The sequence below is a fragment of the Oncorhynchus keta genome, unplaced genomic scaffold (assembly GCF_023373465.1).
Source record: "Oncorhynchus keta strain PuntledgeMale-10-30-2019 unplaced genomic scaffold, Oket_V2 Un_contig_4083_pilon_pilon, whole genome shotgun sequence".
Taxonomy (NCBI): Eukaryota; Metazoa; Chordata; class Actinopteri; order Salmoniformes; family Salmonidae; genus Oncorhynchus; species Oncorhynchus keta.
In genome coordinates, this window is record NW_026287591.1 from 26,584 (window position 1) to 47,726 (window position 21,143).

The following is a 21,143-nucleotide window of genomic DNA, read 5'->3' on the forward strand; positions in this document are numbered from 1 at the left end:
TAAACAGAATAACATGAAAATATACTGAACATTATAAACAGAATAACATGAAAATATACTGAACATTATAAACAGAATAACATGAAAATATACTGAACATTATGAACAGAATAACATGAAATATACTGAACATTATAAACAGAATAACATGAAAATATACTGAACATTATGAACAGAATAACATGAAATATACTGAACATTATAAACAGAATAACATGAAAATATACTGAACATTATGAACAGAATAACATGAAAATATACTGAACATTATGAACAGAATAACATGAAAATATACTGAACATTATAAACAGAATAACATGAAAATATACTGAACATTATGAACAGAATAACATGAAATATACTGAACATTATAAATTATGAACATGAACATATACTGAACATTATGAACAGAATAACATGAAATATACTGAACATTATAAACAGAATAACATGAAAATATACTGAACATTATGAACAGAATAACATGAAATATACTGAACATTATAAACAGAATAACATGAAAATATACTGAACATTATGAACAGAATAACATGAAATATACTGAACATTATAAACAGAATAACATGAAAATATACTGAACATTATAAACAGAATAACATGAAATATACTGAACATTATAAACAGAATAACATGAAAATATACTGAACATTATAAACAGAATAACATGAAAATATACTGAACATTATGAACAGAATAACATGAAATATACTGAACATTATAAATTATGAACATGAACATATACTGAACATTATGAACAGAATAACATGAAATATACTGAACATTATAAACAGAATAACATGAAAATATACTGAACATTATGAACAGAATAACATGAAATATACTGAACATTATAAACAGAATAACATGAAAATATACTGAACATTATGAACAGAATAACATGAAATATACTGAACATTATAAATTATGAACATGAACATATACTGAACATTATGAACAGAATAACATGAAATATACTGAACATTATAAACAGAATAACATGAAAATATACTGAACATTATGAACAGAATAACATGAAATATACTGAACATTATAAATTATGAACATGAACATATACTGAACATTATGAACAGAATAACATGAAATATACTGAACATTATAAACAGAATAACATGAAAATATACTGAACATTATGAACAGAATAACATGAAATATACTGAACATTATAAACAGAATAACATGAAAATATACTGAACATTATGAACAGAATAACATGAAAATATACTGAACATTATGAACAGAATAACATGAAAATATACTGAACATTATAAACAGAATAACATGAAAATATACTGAACATTATGAACAGAATAACATGAAATATACTGAACATTATAAACAGAATAACATGAAAATATACTGAACATTATGAACAGAATAACATGAAATATACTGAACATTATAAATTATGAACATATACTGAACATTATGAACAGAATAACATGAAATATACTGAACATTATAAACAGAATAACATGAAAATATACTGAACATTATGAACAGAATAACATGAAATATACTGAACATTATAAATTATGAACATGAAAATATACTGAACATTATTAACAGAATAACATGAAATATACTGAACATTATAAATTATGAACATGAAAATATACTGAACATTATGAACAGAATAACATGAAATATACTGAACATTATAAACAGAATAACATGAAATATACTGAACATTATAAACAGAATAACATGAAAATATACTGAACATTATGAACAGAATAACATGAAAATATACTGAACATTATAAACAGAATAACATGAAAATATACTGAACATTATGAACAGAATAACATGAAATATACTGAACATTATAAATTATGAACATGAAAATATACTGAACATTATGAACAGAATAACATGAAATATACTGAACATTATAAACAGAATAACATGAAATATACTGAACATTATAAACAGAATAACATGAAAATATACTGAACATTATGAACAGAATAACATGAAAATATACTGAACATTATAAACAGAATAACATGAAAATATACTGAACATTATGAACAGAATAACATGAAAATATACTGAACATTATAAACAGAATAACATGAAATATACTGAACATTATAAACAGAATAACATGAAAATATACTGAACATTATGAACAGAATAACATGAACATATACTGAACATTATAAATTATGAACATGAACATATACTGAACATTATGAACAGAATAACATGAACATATACTGAACATTATAAATTATGAACATGAACATATACTGTGTATTTTCTTTCATCTCTCTCTCCAGTTGTCCTTTTTTCTCCAACTGCAGGTCCAACTCCCATTCCATCTCCAGCAGTCCCACTGTTGTCCATGTCTCCACCCATTCCATCTCCAGCAGTCCCACTGTTGTCCATGTCTCCACCCATTCCATCTCCAGCAGTCCCACTGTTGTCCATGTCTCCACCCATTCCATCTCCAGCAGTCCCACTGTTGTCCATGTCTCCACCCATTCCATCTCCAGCAGTCCCACTGTTGTCCATGTCTCCACCCATTCCATCTCCAGCAGTCCCACTGTTGTCCATGTCTCCACCCATTCCATCTCCAGCAGTCCCAGTGTTGTCCATGTCTCCACCCATTCCATCTCCAGCAGTCCCAGTGTTGTCCATGTCTCCACCCATTCCATCTCCAGCAGTCCCACTGTTGTCCATGTCTCCACCCATTCCATCTCCAGCAGTCCCACTGTTGTCCATGTCTCCACCCATTCCATCTCCAGCAGTCCCAGTGTTGTCCATGTCCCCACCCATTCCATCTCCAGCAGTCCCACTGTTGTCCATGTCTCCACCCATTCCATCTCCAGCAGTCCCACTGTTGTCCATGTCTCCACCCATTCCATCTCCAGCAGTCCCAGTGTTGTCCATGTCTCCACCCATTCCATCTCCAGCAGTCCCACTGTTGTCCATGTCTCCACCCATTCCATCTCCAGCAGTCCCACTGTTGTCCATGTCTCCACCCATTCCATCTCCAGCAGTCCCACTGTTGTCCATGTCTCCACCCATTCCATCTCCAGCAGTCCCACTGTTGTCCATGTCTCCACCCATTCCATCTCCAGCAGTCCCAGTGTTGTCCATGTCTCCACCCATTCCATCTCCAGCAGTCCCAGTGTTGTCCATGTCTCCACCCATTCCATCTCCAGCAGTCCCACTGTTGTCCATGTCTCCACCCATTCCATCTCCAGCAGTCCCACTGTTGTCCATGTCTCCACCCATTCCATCTCCAGCAGTCCCACTGTTGTCCATGTCCCCACCCATTCCATCTCCAGCAGTCCCAGTGTTGTCCATGTCTCCACCCATTCCATCTCCAGCAGTCCCAGTGTTGTCCATGTCTCCACCCATTCCATCTCCAGCAGTCCCAGTGTTGTCCATGTCTCCACCCATTCCATCTCCAGCAGTCCCAGTGTTGTCCATGTCTCCACCCATTCCATCTCCAGCAGTCCCAGTGTTGTCCATGTCTCCACCCATTCCATCTCCAGCAGTCCCACTGTTGTCCATGTCCCCACCCATTCCATCTCCAGCAGTCCCACTGTTGTCCATGTCTCCACCCATTCCATCTCCAGCAGTCCCACTGTTGTCCATGTCTCCACCCATTCCATCTCCAGCAGTCCCAGTGTTGTCCATGTCTCTACCCAGGCTGCTGTGTAGTCTACTGGTGGGGTCTCCCTACCTGCTGGTGACCATCATACTGCTGGTGAAAGGCTGCAGGAGCAGGACTCAAGGTGAGATCCTGAGTTTATACAGGATCACCTCATTCCAACAGAATACCTGTTGTAAATCAGAAGTATTATATCGCAATGACTGACAATACTGCAGTAGCTCTGACTGAGTCATGTTTTAAAGTGTTGATAACACTAGCTCTGACTGAGTCATGTTTTAAAGTGTTGATAACACTAGCTATGACTGAGTCATGTTTTAAAGTGTTGATAACACTAGCTCTGACTGAGTCATGTTTTAAAGTGTTGATAACTGTAGCTCTGATTGAACCATGTTGTAAAGTGTTGATAACTGTATCTCTGATTGAACCATGTTGTAAAGTGTTGATAACTGTAGCTCTGATTGAACCATGTTGTAAAGTGTTGATAACTGTATCTCTGATTGAACCAGGTTGTAAAGTGTTGATAACTGTATCTCTGATTGAACCATGTTATAAAGTGTTGATAACTGTATCTCTGATTGAACCATGTTGTAAAGTGTTGATAACTGTATCTCTGATTGAACCAGGTTGTAAAGTGTTGATAACAGTAGCTCTGACTGAGTCATGTTTTAAAGTGTTGATAACACTAGCTCTGACTGAGTCATGTTTTAAAGTGTTGATAACTGTAGCTCTGATTGAACCATGTTGTAAAGTCTTGATAACTGTAGCTCTGACTGAGTCATGTTGTAAAGTGTTGATAACTATATCTCTGATTGAACCATGTTGTAAAGTGTTGATAACTGTATCTCTGATTGAACCATGTTGTAAAGTGTTGATAACTGTAGCTCTGATTGAACCATGTTGTAAAGTGTTGATAACTGTATCTCTGATTGAACCATGTTGTAAAGTGTTGATAACTGTATCTCTGATTGAACCATGTTGTAAAGTGTTGATAACTGTAGCTCTGATTGAACCATGTTGTAAAGTGTTGATAACTGTATCTCTGATTGAACCATGTTGTAAAGTGTTGATAACTGTATCTCTGATTGAACCATGTTGTAAAGTGTTGATAACTGTATCTCTGATTGAACCATGTTGTAAAGTGTTGATAACTGTATCTCTGATTGAACCATGTTGTAAAGTGTTGATAACTGTATCTCTGATTGAACCATGTTGTAAAGTGTTGATAACTGTATCTCTGATTGAACCATGTTGTAAAGTGTTGATAACTGTAGCTCTGATTGAACCATGTTGTAAAGTGTTGATAACTGTAGCTCTGATTGAACCATGTTATAAAGTGTTGATAACTGTATCTCTGATTGAACCATGTTGTAAAGTGTTGATAACTGTAGCTCCGATTGAACCATGTTGTAAAGTGTTGATAACTGTAGCTCTGATTGAACCATGTTGTAAAGTGTTGATAACTGTAGCTCTGATTGAACCATGTTATAAAGTGTTGATAACTGTATCTCTGATTGAACCATGTTGTAAAGTGTTGATAACTGTATCTCTGATTGAACCATGTTGTAAAGTGTTGATAACTGTATCTCTGATTGAACCATGTTGTAAAGTGTTGATAACTGTATCTCTGATTGAACCATGTTGTAAAGTGTTGATAACTGTATCTCTGATTGAACCATGTTGTAAAGTGTTGATAACTGTATCTCTGATTGAACCATGTTGTAAAGTGTTGATAACTGTATCTCTGATTGAACCATGTTGATAAAGTGTTGATAACTGTATCTCTGATTGAACCATGTTTAAAGTGTTGATAACTGTATCTCTGATTGAACCATGTTGTTGTGATAAGTGTTGAACCATGTTGTAAAGTGTTGATAACTGTAGCTCTGATTGAACCATGTCATAAAGTGTTGATAACTGTATCTCTGATTGAACCATGTTGTAAAGTGTTGATAACTGTAGCTCTGATTGAACCATGTTGTAAAGTGTTGATAACTGTATCTCTGATTGAACCATGTTGTAAAGTGTTGATAACTGTATCTCTGATTGAACCATGTTGTAAAGTGTTGATAACTGTGTAACTGTCTGTTTTAGGTGATAGACCAGTTAGGTGTTTCTACCTTACAACACAACTCTCTAGATTGAAGTTGAAAAGTGTTGATAACTGTACTGTGGGTTCTCTGATTGAACCAGGTTGTAAAGTGTTGATAACTGTATCTCTGATTGAACCATGTTTAAAGTGTTGATAACTGGTATCTCTGATTGAACCATGTTTAAAGTGTTGATAACTGTGGGTATCTCTGATTGAACTAGGAACAGTGAGTTAACTGGTCTAGAAAGTGTAACTGGACAGGGGTTAACTGTCTAGAATGTGGTTAACTGCCTAACAGTGGGTTAACTGTTTGATAACTGTAGGGGTTAACTCTGATTGGTCCATGTTCTAAAGTGTTGATAACTGTATCTCTGATTGAACCATGTTTAAAGTGTTGATAACTGTAGTGGGTTAACTCTGATTGAACCATGTTTAAAGTGTTGATAACTGTATCTCTGATTGAACCATGTAACTGGTAAACAGTGGGTTAACTGGTAGGAACAGTGGGATAACTGTTAACTCTGATTAACTGGGTCCATGTTGTTAAAGTGTTGATAACTGTATCTCTGATTGATCCATGTTTAAAGTGTAACTGATAACTGTCTAGGAACTGTGGGTTAACTGGTCTAGGAATTGAACCATGTTGGTCTAAAGTGGGTTAACTGGATAGGAACTGGGTTAACTGGTCTAGGAACAGTGGGATTGAACCATGTTGTAAAGTGGGTTAACTGTCTAGGAACAGTGGGTTAACTGGTCTAGGAACTGTGGGTTAACTGGTCTAGGAACTGTGGGTTAACTGGTAGGAACAGTGGGTTAACTGTCTAGGAACAGTGGGTTAACTGGTCTAGGAACTGTTAACTGGTCTAGGAACAGTGAGTTGTCTAGGAACAGTGGGTTAACCATGTTGTAGGAAAGTTAACTGGTCTTGATAACTGGTCTGTTTAACTGGTCTGAAACCAGGAACAGTGGGTTAACTGGCCAGGAAAGTGGGACCTAGGAACACTGGCCTCGAACAGTGAGTTAACTGGTCTAGGTGAGGGTTAACTGGTCTTGGGGTTAACTGGTCTGAACAGGGGCAGGAACAGTGGGTTAACTGGTCTGAACAGTGGGTTAACTGGTCTAGAACAGTGGGTTAACTGGCCTCACTGGCCTAGGAACTGTGGGTTAAGTAGGAACAAAGTAGGAACTGTGGGTTAACTGGTTTAACAGTGGGTTAACTGGTCTAGGAACAGTGGGTTAACTGGTCTATGGGTTATGGTCTGAACAGTGGGTTAACAGTGGTAGGAACTGTGGGTTAACTGGTCTATGGGTTACTGGTCTAGGAACTGTGGGTTAGTAGAAAGTAGGATGGACTGGTTAGGAACTGTGGGTTAACTGGTCTAGGAACAGTGGGTTAACTGGTCTAGGAACAGTGGGTTAACTGGTCTAGGAACAGGGTTAACTGGTCAGAACTGTGGGTTAACTGGTCTAGGAACTGTGGGTTAACTGGTCTAGGAACAGTGGTTAACTGGTCTAGGAACAGTGGGTTAACTGGTCTAGGAACAGTAGTTAACTGGTCTAGGAACAGTGGGTTAACTGGTCTAGGAACAGTGGGTTAACTGGTCTAGGAACTGTGGGTTAACTGGTCTAGGAACTGTGGTATTGGTTTAGGAACTGGGTTAACTACTAGTGTGGTTAACTGGTCTAGGAATACTGACCTATGGGTTAACTGGTCTAGGAACTTAACTGGTCTAGAACAGTTAGGACCTAGGAACAGTGAGTTAACTGGTCTAGGAATGGGTTAACTGGTCTAGGAACTGTGGGTTATCTGGTCTAGGAACACGGAACAGTGGGTTAACTGGTCTAGGAACAGTGGGTTAACTGGTCTAGGAACAGTGGGTTAACTGGCCTAAGAACTGGGGGTTAACTGGTCTAGGAACTGTGGGTTAACTGGTCTAGGAACAGTGGGTTAACTGGTCTAGAAACAGTGGGTTACGGGTTAGGAACAGTGGGTTAACTGGTCTATTACTGGTCTAGGAACTGTGGGTTAAGTCTAGGAACAGTGGGTTAACTGGTCTAGAAAGTAACTGGGATGGATTAACAGTGGGTTACCTAGGAACAATATGGGTTATTCTGAACTGGTTTAGGAACAGTGGGTGGTAGGAACAGTGGGTTAACTGGTCTAGGAACTGTGGGTTACTGGTCTAGTGGGTTACTGGTCTAGGAACAGTGGGTTAACTGGTAGGAACAGTGGGTTAACTGGTCTAGGAACTGTGGGTTAACTGGTCTAGGAACAGTGGGTTAACTGGTCTAGGAACTGTGGGTTAACTGGTCTAGAACATGGGTTAACTGGTCTAGGAACTGGGTTAACTGGTCTAGGAACAGTGGGTTAACTGGTCTAGGAACAGTGAGTTAACTGGTCTATATTACTGGTCTAGGAACAGTGGGTTAACTGGTAGGAACTGTGGGTTAACTGGTAGAAAGTGGGTAGGATGGATTAGAGGAACAGTGGGTTACCTAGGAACAACTGGTCTAGGAACAGTGGGTTATTCTGAACAGTGGGTTAACTGGTCTAGGAAGTGGGTTAACTGGTCTAGGAACAGTGGGTTAATAGGAACAGTGGGTTAACTGGTCTAGGAACAGTGGGTTACTGGTCTAGGAACAGTGGGTTAACGGGTCTAGGAACTGTGGGTTAACTGGTCTAGGAACAGTGGGTTAACTGGTCTAGGAACAGTGGGTTAACTGGTCTAGAACTATGGGTTAACTGGTTTAGGAACAGTGGGTTAACTGGTCTAGGAACAGTGGGTTAATAGGAATGGGTTAATGGTCTAGGAACAGTGGGTTAACTGGTCTAGGAACAGTGGGTTAACTGGTCTAGGAACAGTGGGTTAACTGGTCTAGGAATACTTATAACTGGTCTACTGTGGGTTAACTGGTCTTAGTAGAGTGGGTTAACTGGTAGGATGGTTAACTGGTTAGAACAGTGAGTTAACTGGTCTAGGAACAGTGAGTTATGGTCTAGGAACAGTGGGTTATATAACTGGCCTAGGAACAGTGGGGTTACTGGTTTAGGAACAGTGGGTTAACTGGTTAGGAACAGTGGGTTAACGGGTCTAAAAGTGGGTTACTGTCACTGTTAACTGGAATAAATGGTTTGTGGGTTAACTTTAGTGGGTTTTAGGAACAAGTAGGAACAGTGGGTTAACTGGTCTAGAACAGTGGGTTAACGGTCTAGGAACTGTGGGTTAACTGGTCTAGGAACAGTGGGTTAACTGGTCTAGTGGGTTAACTGGTCTAGGAACTGTGGGTTAACTGGTCTAGGAACAGTGGGTTAACTGGTCTAGGAACAGTGGGTTAACTGGTCTAGGAACTGTGGGTTAACTGGTCTAGGAACAGTGGGTTAACTGGTCTAGGAACAGTGGGTTAACTGGTCTAGGAACTGTGGGTTAACTGGTCTAGGAACAGTGGGTTAACTGGTCTAGGAACTGTGGGTTAACTGGTCTAGGAACAGTGGGAACTGTGGTTAACTGGTCTAGGAACAGTGGGTTAACGGGTCTAGGAACAGTGGGTTAACTGGTCTAGGAACAGTGGGTTAACTGGTTAGGAACAGTGGGTTAACTGGTCTAGGAACAGTGGGTTAACTGGTCTAGGAACTGTGGGTTAACTGGTCTAGGAACAGTGGGTTAACTGGTCTAGGAACAGTGGGGGTTAGGAACTGGTTAACTGGTCTAGAACTGTGGGTTAACTAGGAACAGTGGGTTAACTGGTCTAGGAACAGTGGGTTAACTGGTCTGGAGTTAACTGGTCTAGTGAGTTAACTGGTCTAGGAACAGTGGGTTAACTGGTCTAGAACTGTGGGTTAACTAGGAACAGTGGGTTAACTGGTTTAGGAACAGTGGGTTAACTGGTCTAGGAACAGTGGGTTAACGGGTCTAGGAACAGTGGGTTAACTGGTCTAGGAACAGTGGGTTAACTGGTCTAGGAACAGTGGGTTAACTGGTCTAGGAACTGTGGGTTAACTGGTCTAGGAACAGTGGGTTAACTGGTCTAGGAACAGTGGGTTAACTGGTCTGAACAGTGGGTTAACTCTAGGAACTGTGGGTTAACTGGTCTAGGAACAGTGGGTTAACTGGCCTAGGAACTGTGGGTTAACTGGTCTAGGAACTGTGGGTTAACTGGTCTAGGAACTGTGGGTTAACTGGTCTAGGAACTGTGGGTTAACTGGTTTAGGAACAGTGGGTTAACTGGTCTAGGAACAGTGGGTTAACGGGTCTAGGAACAGTGGGTTAACTGGTCTAGGAACTGTGGGTTAACTGGTCTAGGAACTGTGGGTTAACTGGTCTAGGAACTGTGGGTTAACTGGTCTAGGAACTAACTGGTCTAGGAACTGTGGGTTAACTGGTTAGGAACAGTGGGTTAACTGGTCTAGGAACAGTGGGTTAACTGGTCTAGGAACAGTGGGTTAACTGGTTAGGAACAGTGGGTTAACTGGTCTAGGAACAGTGGGTTAACTGGTCTAGGAACAGTGGGTTAACTGGTCTAGGAACTGTGGGTTAACTGGTCTAGGAACTGTGGGTTAACTGGTCTAGGAACAGTGGGTTAACTGGTCTAGTGGGAACTGGTCTAGGAACAGTGAGTTAACTGGTCTAGGAACAGTGAGTTAACTGGTCTAGGAACAGTGGGTTAACTGGTCTAGGAACTGTGGGTTATCTGGTCTAGGAACAGTGGGTTAACTGGTCTAGGAACAGTGAGTTAACTGGTCTAGGAACAGTGGGTTAACTGGTCTAGGAACTGTGGGTTATCTGGTCTAGGAACAGTGGGTTAACTGGCCTAGGAACAGTGGGTTAACTGGTCTAGGAACAGTGGGTTAACTGGTCGGAACAGTGAGTTAACTGGTCTAGGAACAGTGGGTTAACTGGTCTAGGAACAGTGGGTTAACTGGTCTAGGAACAGTGGGTTAACTGGTCTAGGAACAGTGGGTTAACTGGTCTAGGAACAGTGGGTTAACTGGTCTAGGAACAGTGGGTTAACTGGCCTAGGAACTGTGGGTTAACTGGCCTAGGAACTGTGGGTTAACTGGTCTAGGAACAGTGGGTTAACTGGTCTGGTTTAGGAACAGTGGGTTAACTGGTCTAGGAACAGTGGGTTAACGGGTCTAGGAACAGTGGGTTAACTGGTCTTGGAAGGTTAACTGGTCTAGGAACTGTGGGTTAACTGGTCTAGGAACTGTGGGTTAACTGGTCTAGGAACTGTGGGTTACCTGGTCTAGGAACAGTGGGTTAACTGGTTTAGGAACAGTGGGTTAACTGGGAACAGTGGGTTAACGGGTCTAGGAACAGTGGGTTAACTGGTCTAGGAACAGTGGGTTAACTGGTCTAGGAACAGTGGGTTAACTGGTCTAGGAACTGTGGGTTAACTGGTCTAGGAACAGTGGGTTAACTGGTCTAGGAACAGTGGGTTAACTGGTCTAGGAACAGTGGGTTAACTGGCCTAGGAACTGTGGGTTAACTGGTCTAGGAACAGTGGGTTAACTGGCCTAGGAACTGTGGGTTAACTGGTCTAGGAACTGTGGGTTAACTGGTCTAGGAACTGTGGGTTAACTGGTCTAGGAACTGTGGGTTAACTGGTTTAGGAACAGTGGGTTAACTGGTCTAGGAACAGTGGGAACTAGGAACAGTGGGTTAACTGGTCTAGGAACTGTGGGTTAACTGGTCTAGGAACTGTGGGTTAACTGGTCTAGGAACTGTGGGTTAACTGGTCTAGGAACTGTGGGTTAACTGGTCTAGGAACTGTGGGTTAACTGGTCTAGGAACAGTGGGTTAACTGGTCTAGGAACAGTGGGTTAACTGGTCTAGGAACAGTGGGTTAACTGGTCTAGGAACAGTGGGTTAACTGGTCTAGGAACAGTGGGTTAACTGGTCAGTGGGTTAACTGGAACTGTGGGTTAACTGGTCTAGGAACTGTGGGTTAACTGGTCTAGGAACAGTGGGTTAACTGGTCTAGGAACAGTGGGTTAACTGGTCTAGGAACTGGTGGGTTAACTGGTCTAGGAACAGTGGGTTAACTGGTCTAGGAACTGTGGGTTATCTGGTCTAGGAACAGTGGGTTAACTGGTCTAGGAACAGTGTTAACTGGTTAACTGGTCTAGGAACTGTGGAGTTAACTGGTCTAGGAACAGTGGGTTAACTGGTCTAGGAACAGGAACTGGTCTAGGAACAGTGGGTTAACTGGTCTAGGAACAGTGGGTTAACTGGTCTAGGAACAGTGGGTTAACTGGTCTAGGAACAGTGGGTTAACTGGCCTAGGAACTGTGGGTTAACTGGCCTAGGAACTGTGGGTTAACTGGTCTAGGAACAGTGGGTTAACTGGCCTAGGAACTGTGGGTTAACTGGTTTAGGAACAGTGGGTTAACTGGTCTAGGAACAGTGGGTTAACGGGTCTAGGAACAGTGGGTTAACTGGTGGAACTGTGGGTTAACTGGTCTAGGAACTGTGGGTTAACTGGTCTAGGAACTGTGGGTTAACTGGTCTAGGAACTGTGGGTTAACTGGTCTAGGAACTGTGGGTTAACTGGTCTAGGAACAGTGGGTTAACTGGTCTAGGAACCGTGGGTTAACTGGTCTAGGAACTGTGGGTTAACTGGTCTAGGAACAGTGGGTTAACTGGTCTAGGAACAGTGGGTTAACTGGTCTAGTGGGTTAACTGGTCTAGGAACTGTGGGTTAACTGGTCTAGGAACTGTGGGTTAACTGGTCTAGGAACAGTGGGTTAACTGGTCTAGGAACAGTGGGTTAACTGGTCTAGGAACAGTGAGTTAACTGGTTAGGAACAGTGAGTTAACTGGTCTAGGAACAGTGGGTTAACTGGTCTAGGAACTGTGGGTTAACTGGTCTAGGAACTGTGGGTTATCTGGTTTAGGAACAGGAACTGTGGGTTAACTGGTCTAGGAACAGTGGGTTAACTGGTCGGAACTGGGTTAACTGACCTAGGAACAGTGAGTTAACTGGTCTAGGAACAGTGGGTTAACTGGTCTAGGAACAGTGGGTTAACTGGTCGGAACAGTGGGGTTAACTGACCTGAACAGTGATTTAACTGGTCTAGGAACAGTGGGTTAACTGGTCTAGGAACTGTGGGTTATCTGGTCTAGGAACAGTGGGTTAACTGGCCTCGGAACAGTGGGTTAACTGACCTAGGAACAGTGAGTTAACTGGTCTAGGAACAGTGGGTTAACTGGTAAGAACTGTGGGGTTAACTGGGAACTGTGGGTTAACTGGTCTAGGAACAGTGGGGGTTAGAAACAGTGGGTTAACGGGTCTAGGAACAGTGGGTTAACTGGTCTAGGAACAGTGGGTTAACTGGTCTAGGAACTGTGGGTTAACTGGTCTAGGAACTGTGGGTTAACTGGTCTAGGAACAGTGGGTTAACTGGTCTAGAAACAGTGGGTTAACGGGTCTAGGAACAGTGGGTTAACTGGTCTAGGAACAGTGGGTTAACTGGTCTAGGAAGGAACTAGGAACAGTGGGTTAACTGGTCTAGGAACAGTGAGTTAACTGGTCTAGGAACAGTGGGTTAACTGGTCTAGGAACAGTGGGTTAACTGGTCTAGGAACAGTGGGTAACTGGTCTAGGAACAGTGGGTTAACTGGTCTAGGAACTGTGGGTTAACTGGTCTAGGTGGGTTAACTGGTCTAGGAACAGTGGGTTAACTGGTCTAGGAACAGTGGGTTAACTGGCCTAGGAACTGTGGGTTAACTGGTCTAGGAACAGTGGGTTAACTGGTCTAGGAACAGTGGGTTAACTGGTCTAGGAACTGTGGGTTAACTGGTCTAGGAACAGTGGGTTAACTGGTCTAGGAACAGTGGGTTAACTGGTCTAGGAACAGTGGGTTAACTGGTCTAGGAACAGTGAGTTAACTGGTCTAGGAACAGTGGGTTAACGGGTCTAGGAACTGGGTTAACTGGTCTAGGAACAGTGGGTTAACTGGTCTAGGAACAGTGGGTTAACTGGTCTAGGAACTGTGGGTTAACTGGTCTAGGAACAGTGGGTTAACTGGTTAGGAACAGTGGGTTAACTGGTCTAGGAACAGTGGGTTAACTGGTCTAGGAACTGTGGGTTAACTGGTAGGAACTGTGGGTTAACTGGTCTAGGAACAGTGGGTGGCCTAGGAACTGTGGGTTAACTGGTCTAGGAACTGTGGGTTAACTGGTCTAGGAACTGTGGGTTAACTGGTCTAGGAACTGTGGGTTAACTGGTTTAGGAACAGTGGGTTAACTGGTCTAGGAACAGTGGGTTAACTGGTCTAGGAACAGTGGGTTAACTGGTCTAGGAACTGTGGGTTAACTGGTCTAGGAACTGTGGGTTAACTGGTCTAGAACTGTGGGTTAACTGGTCTAGGAACTGTGGGTTAACTGGTCTAGAACTGTGGGTTAACTGGTCTAGGAACAGTGGGTTAACTGGTCTAGGAACAGTGGGTTAACTGGTCTAGGAACAGTGGGTTAACTGGTCTAGGAACAGTGGGTTAACTGGTCTAGGAACAGTGGGTTAACTGGTCTAGGAACAGTGGGTTAACTGGTCTAGGAACAGTGGGTTAACTGGTCTAGGAACTGTGGGTTAACTGGTCTAGGAACTGTGGGTTAACTGGTCTAGGAACTGTGGGTTAACTGGTCTAGGAACAGTGGGTTAACTGGTCTAGGAACAGTGGGTTAACTGGTCTAGGAACAGTGAGTTAACTGGTCTAGGAATAGTGAGTTAACTGGTCTAGGAACAGTGGGTTAACTGGTCTAGAACTGTGGGTTATCTGGTCTAGAACAGTGGGTTAACTGGCCTAGGAACAGTGGGTTAACTGGTCTAGGAACAGTGGGTTAACTGGCCTAGGAACAGTGAGTTAACTGGTCTAGGAACAGTGGGTTAACTGGTCTAGGAACAGTGGGTTAACTGGTCTAGGAACAGTGGGTTAACTGGTCTAGGAACAGTGGGTTAACTGGCCTAGGAACTGGGTTAACTGGCCTAGGAACTGTGGGTTAACTGGTCTAGGAACAGTGGGTTAACTGGCCTAGGAACTGTGGGTTAACTGGTCTAGGAATTGTGGGTTAACTGGTCTAGGAATTGTGGGTTAACTGGGTTAGGAACTGTGGGTTAACTGGTTTAGGAACAGTGGGTTAACTGGTCTAGGAACAGTGGGTTAACTGGTCTAGGAACAGTGGGTTAACTGGTCTAGGAACTGTGGGTTAACTGGTCTAGGAACAGTGGGTTAACTGGTCTAGGAACTGTGGGTTAACTGGTCTAGGAACTGTGGGTTAACTGGTCTAGGAACTGTGGGTTAACTGGTCTAGGAACAGTGGGTTAACTGGTCTAGGAACAGTGGGTTAACTGGTCTAGGAACTGTGGGTTAACTGGTCTAGGAACAGTGGGTTAACTGGTCTAGGAACAGTGGGTTAACTGGTCTAGGAACAGTGGGTTAACTGGTCTAGGAACTGTGGGTTAACTGGTCTAGGAACAGTGAGTTAACTGGTCTAGGAACAGTGGGTTAACTGGTCTAGGAACTGTGGGTTAACTGGTCTAGGAACTGTGGGTTATCTGGTCTAGGAACAGTGGGTTAACTAGCCTAGGAACAGTTGGTTAACTGGTCTAGGAACAGTGGGTTAACTGGCCTCGGAACAGTGGGTTAACTGACCTAGGAACAGTGAGTTAACTGGTCTAGGAACAGTGGGTTAACTGGTCTAGGAACTGTGGGTTATCTGGTCTAGGAACAGTGGGTTAACTAGCCTAGGAACAGTTGGTTAACTGGTCTAGGAACAGTGGGTTAACTGGCCTCGGAACAGTGGGTTAACTGACCTAGGAACAGTGAGTTAACTGGTCTAGGAACAGTGGGTTAACTGGTCTAGGAACAGTGAGTTAACTGGTCTAGGAACAGTGGGTTAACTGGCCTAAGAACTGTGGGTGAACTGCCTTGTCCAGGGGCAGAACGGCAGATTTTTACCTTGTCCGCTCAGGGATTTGAGCTTGTGGTTACTAGTCCAACACTCTAACCTACCTAAGTAAATAGCCTGGGTATAGATACAAAGTTAATAGCCCTGGTATTGATAAATAGTAAATAGCCTGGGTATAGATACAAAGTTAATAGCCCTGGTATTTATAGTTAGTTAATAGCCCTGGTATTGATAAATAGTAAATAGTGCTGGTTTTGATAAATGGGAAAAACGGCAAGGTATGGATCATTAGTAAGTAGCCCTACATTGATAAATGGTAAATTGCCCTGTTATTGATAATTAGTAAATAACCCTGGTATTGATAAGGGAGAACTGGACATAAGCAGGAGCCCCATTGGAAGTAATTTGATAGGATTCTAAGTAGCACAGTATTGACTAGTCAATCATCTGATATGATTTACATTTCTAAGTGGTTCTGTATTGGATAAGTAAATACATGGCCACTCTGATGAACTACTTCTGTGTTGAACAGGTGATCGTGTTGAAGAAGAGTGAGGCTGAGATCACCTGATCACCATAACAACCATCAGAATGGAACTCATGGAATTCTAATATAGAACTGTGAGTCACAATGCTGTATGTTGTTACATTGTAGCTCCACCTGCTGGAACAATAGTGGCATTTGATCAAATGTGATCTATTAACTGATACATGTATTATTCTGAATGGAATGTGTTTTAATATAATGTGTGTTGTATTATTCATTCAGCAGCTGTCCTTTAACATCAGTCATATACTGGTCATATACTGTATAGCATTATGGTTGATACATTGTAAATGCCTTCACTTTTCATGTTTATACAGATCAACTGATAGGTGTTGTGGTTCAGGCATTTTTGTTACAGGTTCAGTATAATGTTATACCATTACATCTTACAGAGATAGAAAACATACAGGAGAGGAGAATTCACTTATTATAATTATTTACTCTATTTTCCCATGTTGGTCTCAATAGTAGTTCTTCATTATTTGATTTGATTTAAACATGAAATTAATGTAGGCCTATTGTTTTATTCTGGTTGTTTTGTGCAAAATGATAATTATTATATTAATCATCCTGGTAAGATATTGCGTTAGTCTTTGTGTCATATAGAATTAAATAAATGATTTTCCTCAAGCATGTTGCCTGTTTTTTAATCTGTTTTAATCTGAATGACATCAAAACCACTCTGTTTTCATCCCCCTACAGCCCCCAGGGCCTTGAGTATCTTCTAAATGCTCCATTCCAGGTTCCCCCTACAGCCCCCAGGGCCTTGAGTATCTTCTAAATGCTCCATTCCAGGTTCCCCCTACAGCCCCCAGGGCCTTGAGTATCTTCTAAATGCTCCATTCCAGGTTCCCCCTACAGCCCCCAGGGCCTTGAGTATCTTCTAAATACCCCATTCCTGGTTCCCCCTACAGCCCCCAGGTCATTCAAAATGCTCCATTCCAGGTTCCCCTTACAGCCCCCAGGGCCTTGAGTATCTTCTAAATACTCCATTCCAGGTTCCCCCTACAGCCCCCAGGGCCTTGAGTATCTTCTAAATGTTCCATTTCAGGTTCCCCCTACAGCCCCCAGGGCATTCAAAATGCTCCATTCCAGATTCCCCCTACAGCCCCCAGGGCATTCAAAATGCTCCAGTCCAGGTTCTCCCTACAGCCTCCAGGGCATTCAAAATGTTCCATTCCAGGTTCCCCATACAGCCCCCAGGGCATTCTAAATGTTCAATTCCAGGTTCCCCCTACAGCCCCCAGAGCATACAAAATGCTCCATTCCAGGTTCCCCCTATAGCCCCCAGGGCATTCAAAATGCTCCAATCCAGGTTCCCCCTACAGCCCCCAGGGCATTCAAAATGTTCCATTCCAAGTTCCCCGACAGCCCCCAGGGCTTTCTAAATGCTCCATTTCAGGTTCCTCTACAGCCCCCAGGGCCTTGAGTATCTCCTAAATGTTCCATTCCAGGTTCCCCCTACAGCCTCCAGGGCATTAAAAATGTTCCATTCCAAGTTCCCCCTACAGCCCCCAGGGCATTCTAAATGCTCCATTACAAGTTTCCCCGACAGCCCCAGGGCATTCTAAATGTTCCATTCCAGGTTCCCCTATAGCCCCCAGGGCATTAAAAATGTTCCATTCCAAGTTCCCCTATAGCCCCCAGGGCATTCAAAATGCTCCATTCCAGGTTCCCCTACGGCCCCCAGGGCATTCTAAATGTTCCATTCCAGGTTCCCCCTACAGCCCCCAGGGCATTCCAAATGCTCCATTCCAGGTTCCCCTACAGCCCCCAGGGCATTCTAAATGTTCCATTCCAGGTTCCCCTACAGCCCCCAGGGCTTGCCCCCAGCATATCTCCAAATGTTCCATTCCAGGTTCCCCTACAGCCCCCAGGGCATTCTAAATGTTCCATTCCAGGTTCCTCCTACAGCCCCCAGGGCATTCCAAATGTTCCATTCCAAGTTCCCCTACAGCCCCCAGGGCATTCTAAATGTTCCATTCCAGGTTCCCTCTACAGCCCCCAGGGCATTCAAAATGCTCCAATCCAGGTTCCACCTACAGCCCCCAGGGCCTTGAGTATCTCTAAATGTTCCATTCCAGGTTCCCCCTACAGCCCCCAGGAGTATCTTCTAAATGTTCCATTCCAGGTTCCCCTACAGCCCCCAGAGCATTAAAAATGTTCCATTCCAAGTTCCCCACAGCCCCCAGGGCCTAAATGCTCCATTCCAGGTTCTACAGCCCCCAGGGCTCAAAATGCTCCATTCCAGGTTCCCCTACAGCCCCAGGGCATTCAAAATGCTCCATTCCAGGTTCCCTCCACAGCCCCCAGGGCATTCAAAATGCTCCATTCCAAGTTCCCCTACAGCCCCCAGGGCATTCAAAATGCTCCATTCCAGTTCCCCATACAGCCCCAGGGCATTAAAAATGTTCCATTCCAAGTTCCCCCTACAGCCCCCAGGGTATTCAAAAATGCTCCATTCCAGGTTCCCCTACAGCCCCCAGGGCATTCAAAATGCTCCATTCCAGGTTCCCCTACGGCCCCAGGCATTCTAAATGTTCAATTCCAGGTTCCCCTACAGCCCCCAGGGCATTCCAAATGCTCCATTCCAGGTTCCCTACAGCCCCCAGGGCATTCTAAATGTTCCATTCCAGGTTCCCCTTACAGCCCCCAGGGTCTTGAGTATCTTCTAAATGTTCCATTCCAGGTTCCTCCTACAGCCCCCAGGGCATTAAAAATGTTCCATTCCAGGTTCCCCTACAGCCCCCAGAGCATACAAAATGCTCCATTCCAGGTTCCCCTACAGCCCCGGAGCATACAAAATGCTCCATTCCAGGTTCCCCTATAGCCCCCAGGTTATTCAAAATGCTCCAATCCAGGTTCCACCTACAGCCCCCAGGGCCTTGAGTATCTCCTAAATGTTCCATTCCAGGTTCCCCTACAGCCCCAGGGCCTTGAGTATCTTCTAAATGTTCCATTCCAGGTTCCCTACAGCCCCCCAGGTCTTAGTATCTTCAAATGTTCCATTCAGGTTCCCCTCATCCCCAGGGAATTCTAAATGTTCCCTTCCTTGGTTCCCCAACAGCCCCCAGGGCCTTGAGTATCATCTAAATGTTCCATTCCAGGTTCTCCTACAGCCCCCAGGGCATTAAAAATGTTCCATTCCAAGTTCCCCCGACAGCCCCCAGGCATCTCTAAATGTTCCCATTCCAGGTTCCTCTACAGCCCCCAGGGCCTTGAGTATCTCCTAAATGTTCCATTCCAGGTTCCCCTACAGCCCCCCAGGGCATTAAAAATGTTCCATTCCAAGTTCCCCTACAGCCCCCAGGCATTCTAAATGCCCATTACAAGTTCCCCGACAGCCCCCAGGGCATTCTAAATGCTCCATTCCAGGTTCCCTCTACAGCCCCCATGGCCTTGAGTATCTCCTAAATGTTCCATTCCAGGTTCCCTATAGCCCCCAGGGCATTAAAAATGTTCCATTCCAGGTTCCTATAGCCCAGGGCATTCAAATGTTCATTCTGTTCCCCTACGGCCCCCAGTGGGCATTCTAAATGTTCCATTCCAGGTTCCCCTACAGCCCCCCAGGCATTCAAAATGCTCCAGTCCAGGTTCCCCTCTACAGCCCCCAGGGCATTCAAAATGCTCCATTCCAAGTTCCCCCTACAGCCCCCAGGGCATTCTAAATGCTCCATTACAAGTTCATACAGCCCACAGGGCATTCTAAATGCTCCATTCCAGGTTCCCCCAGCCCCCAGGGCCTTGAGTATCTCCTTTAAATGTTCCATTCCAGGTTCCCTTCCCTAGGGTTCCATTCCCTCTACAGCCCCCAGGGGCCCACCTCCAGGTTCCCCCTACGGCCCCCAGGGCATTCAAAAATGCTCCATTCCAGGTTCCCCTCTCTAAATGTTCAATTCCAGGTTCCTACAGCCCCCAGAGCATACAAAATGCCCGTCCCAGGTTCCCCTACAGCCCCCGGAGCATTAAAATGTTCCATTCCAAGTTCCCACAGCCCCCAGGCATTCTAAATGCTCCATTCCAGGTTCCCTTTACAGCCCCCAGGGCCTTGAGAGTATCTTCTAAATGTTCCATTCCAGGTTCCTCCTACAGCCCCCAGACGTCTAAAAATGTTCCATTCCGGGTTCCCCTACATTTTCCCCCAGGGCATTCTAAATGCTCCATTCCAGGTTCCCTCTACAGCCCCCAGGGCATTCCAAAATGCTCCAGTCCAGGTTTCCATTCATTCAAATGCTCCAGTTCCCCCCAGGGCATTCTACATGCTCCATTACAAGTTCCCCATACAGCCCACACGGCATTCTAAATGCTCCATTCCAGGTTCCCCTACAGCCCCAGGGCCTTGAGTATCTCCTAAATGTTCCATTCCAGGTTCCCCCTACAGCCCCCAGCATTAAAAATGTTCCATTCCAAGTTCCCTACAGCCCCCAGGGGCATTCAAAATGCTCCATCCTGGGTTCTCCCTACGGCCCCAGGGCATTCAAAATGCTCCATTCCAGGTTCCCTACGCCCCAGGCATTCTAAATGTTCAATTCCAGGTTCCCCCTACAGCCCCCCAGGGCATTCCAAATGCTCCATTCCAGGTTCCCCTACAGCCCCAGGGCATTCCAAATGCTCCATTCCAGGTTCCCTACGGCTCCCAGGGCATTCTAAATGTTCCATTCCAGGTTCCCCTACAGCCCCCAGGGCATTCCAAATGCCCCATTCCAGGTTCCCCTACAGCCCCCAGGGCATTCTAAATGTTCCATTCCAGGTTCCCCTACAGCCCCCAGGGTCTTGAGTATCTTCTAAATGTTCCATTCCAGGTTCCTCCTACAGCCCCCAGGGCATTAAAAATAAATCGACCCAGGTTCCCACAGCCCCCAGAGCATACAAAATGCTCCATTCCAGGTTCCCTACAGCCCCCGGAGCAAAATGCTCCATTCCAGGTTCCCC

At 44.0% G+C, this 21,143-nt stretch overlaps 1 protein-coding gene across 2 annotated transcripts in view; it reads left to right on the forward strand.

Annotated features, from left to right (window-relative positions):
• Positions 1-16,841, forward strand: part of LOC127924468 (uncharacterized) — a 35,765-nt gene extending 18,924 nt beyond the window's left edge. Inside the window, exons 3-4 of one of the 2 annotated variants that reach the window (XM_052509185.1) lie at positions 2,325-3,791; positions 16,197-16,841. In XM_052509185.1, the coding sequence (XP_052365145.1) occupies positions 2,325-3,791; positions 16,197-16,219 (1,490 nt within the window). In that variant the 3' untranslated portion in view covers positions 16,220-16,841. The remainder of the gene's footprint in view (positions 1-2,324; positions 3,792-16,196) is intronic. The other variant, XM_052509186.1, reaches the window with a different exon arrangement.
• Positions 16,842-21,143: the final 4,302 nt, after the last annotated feature.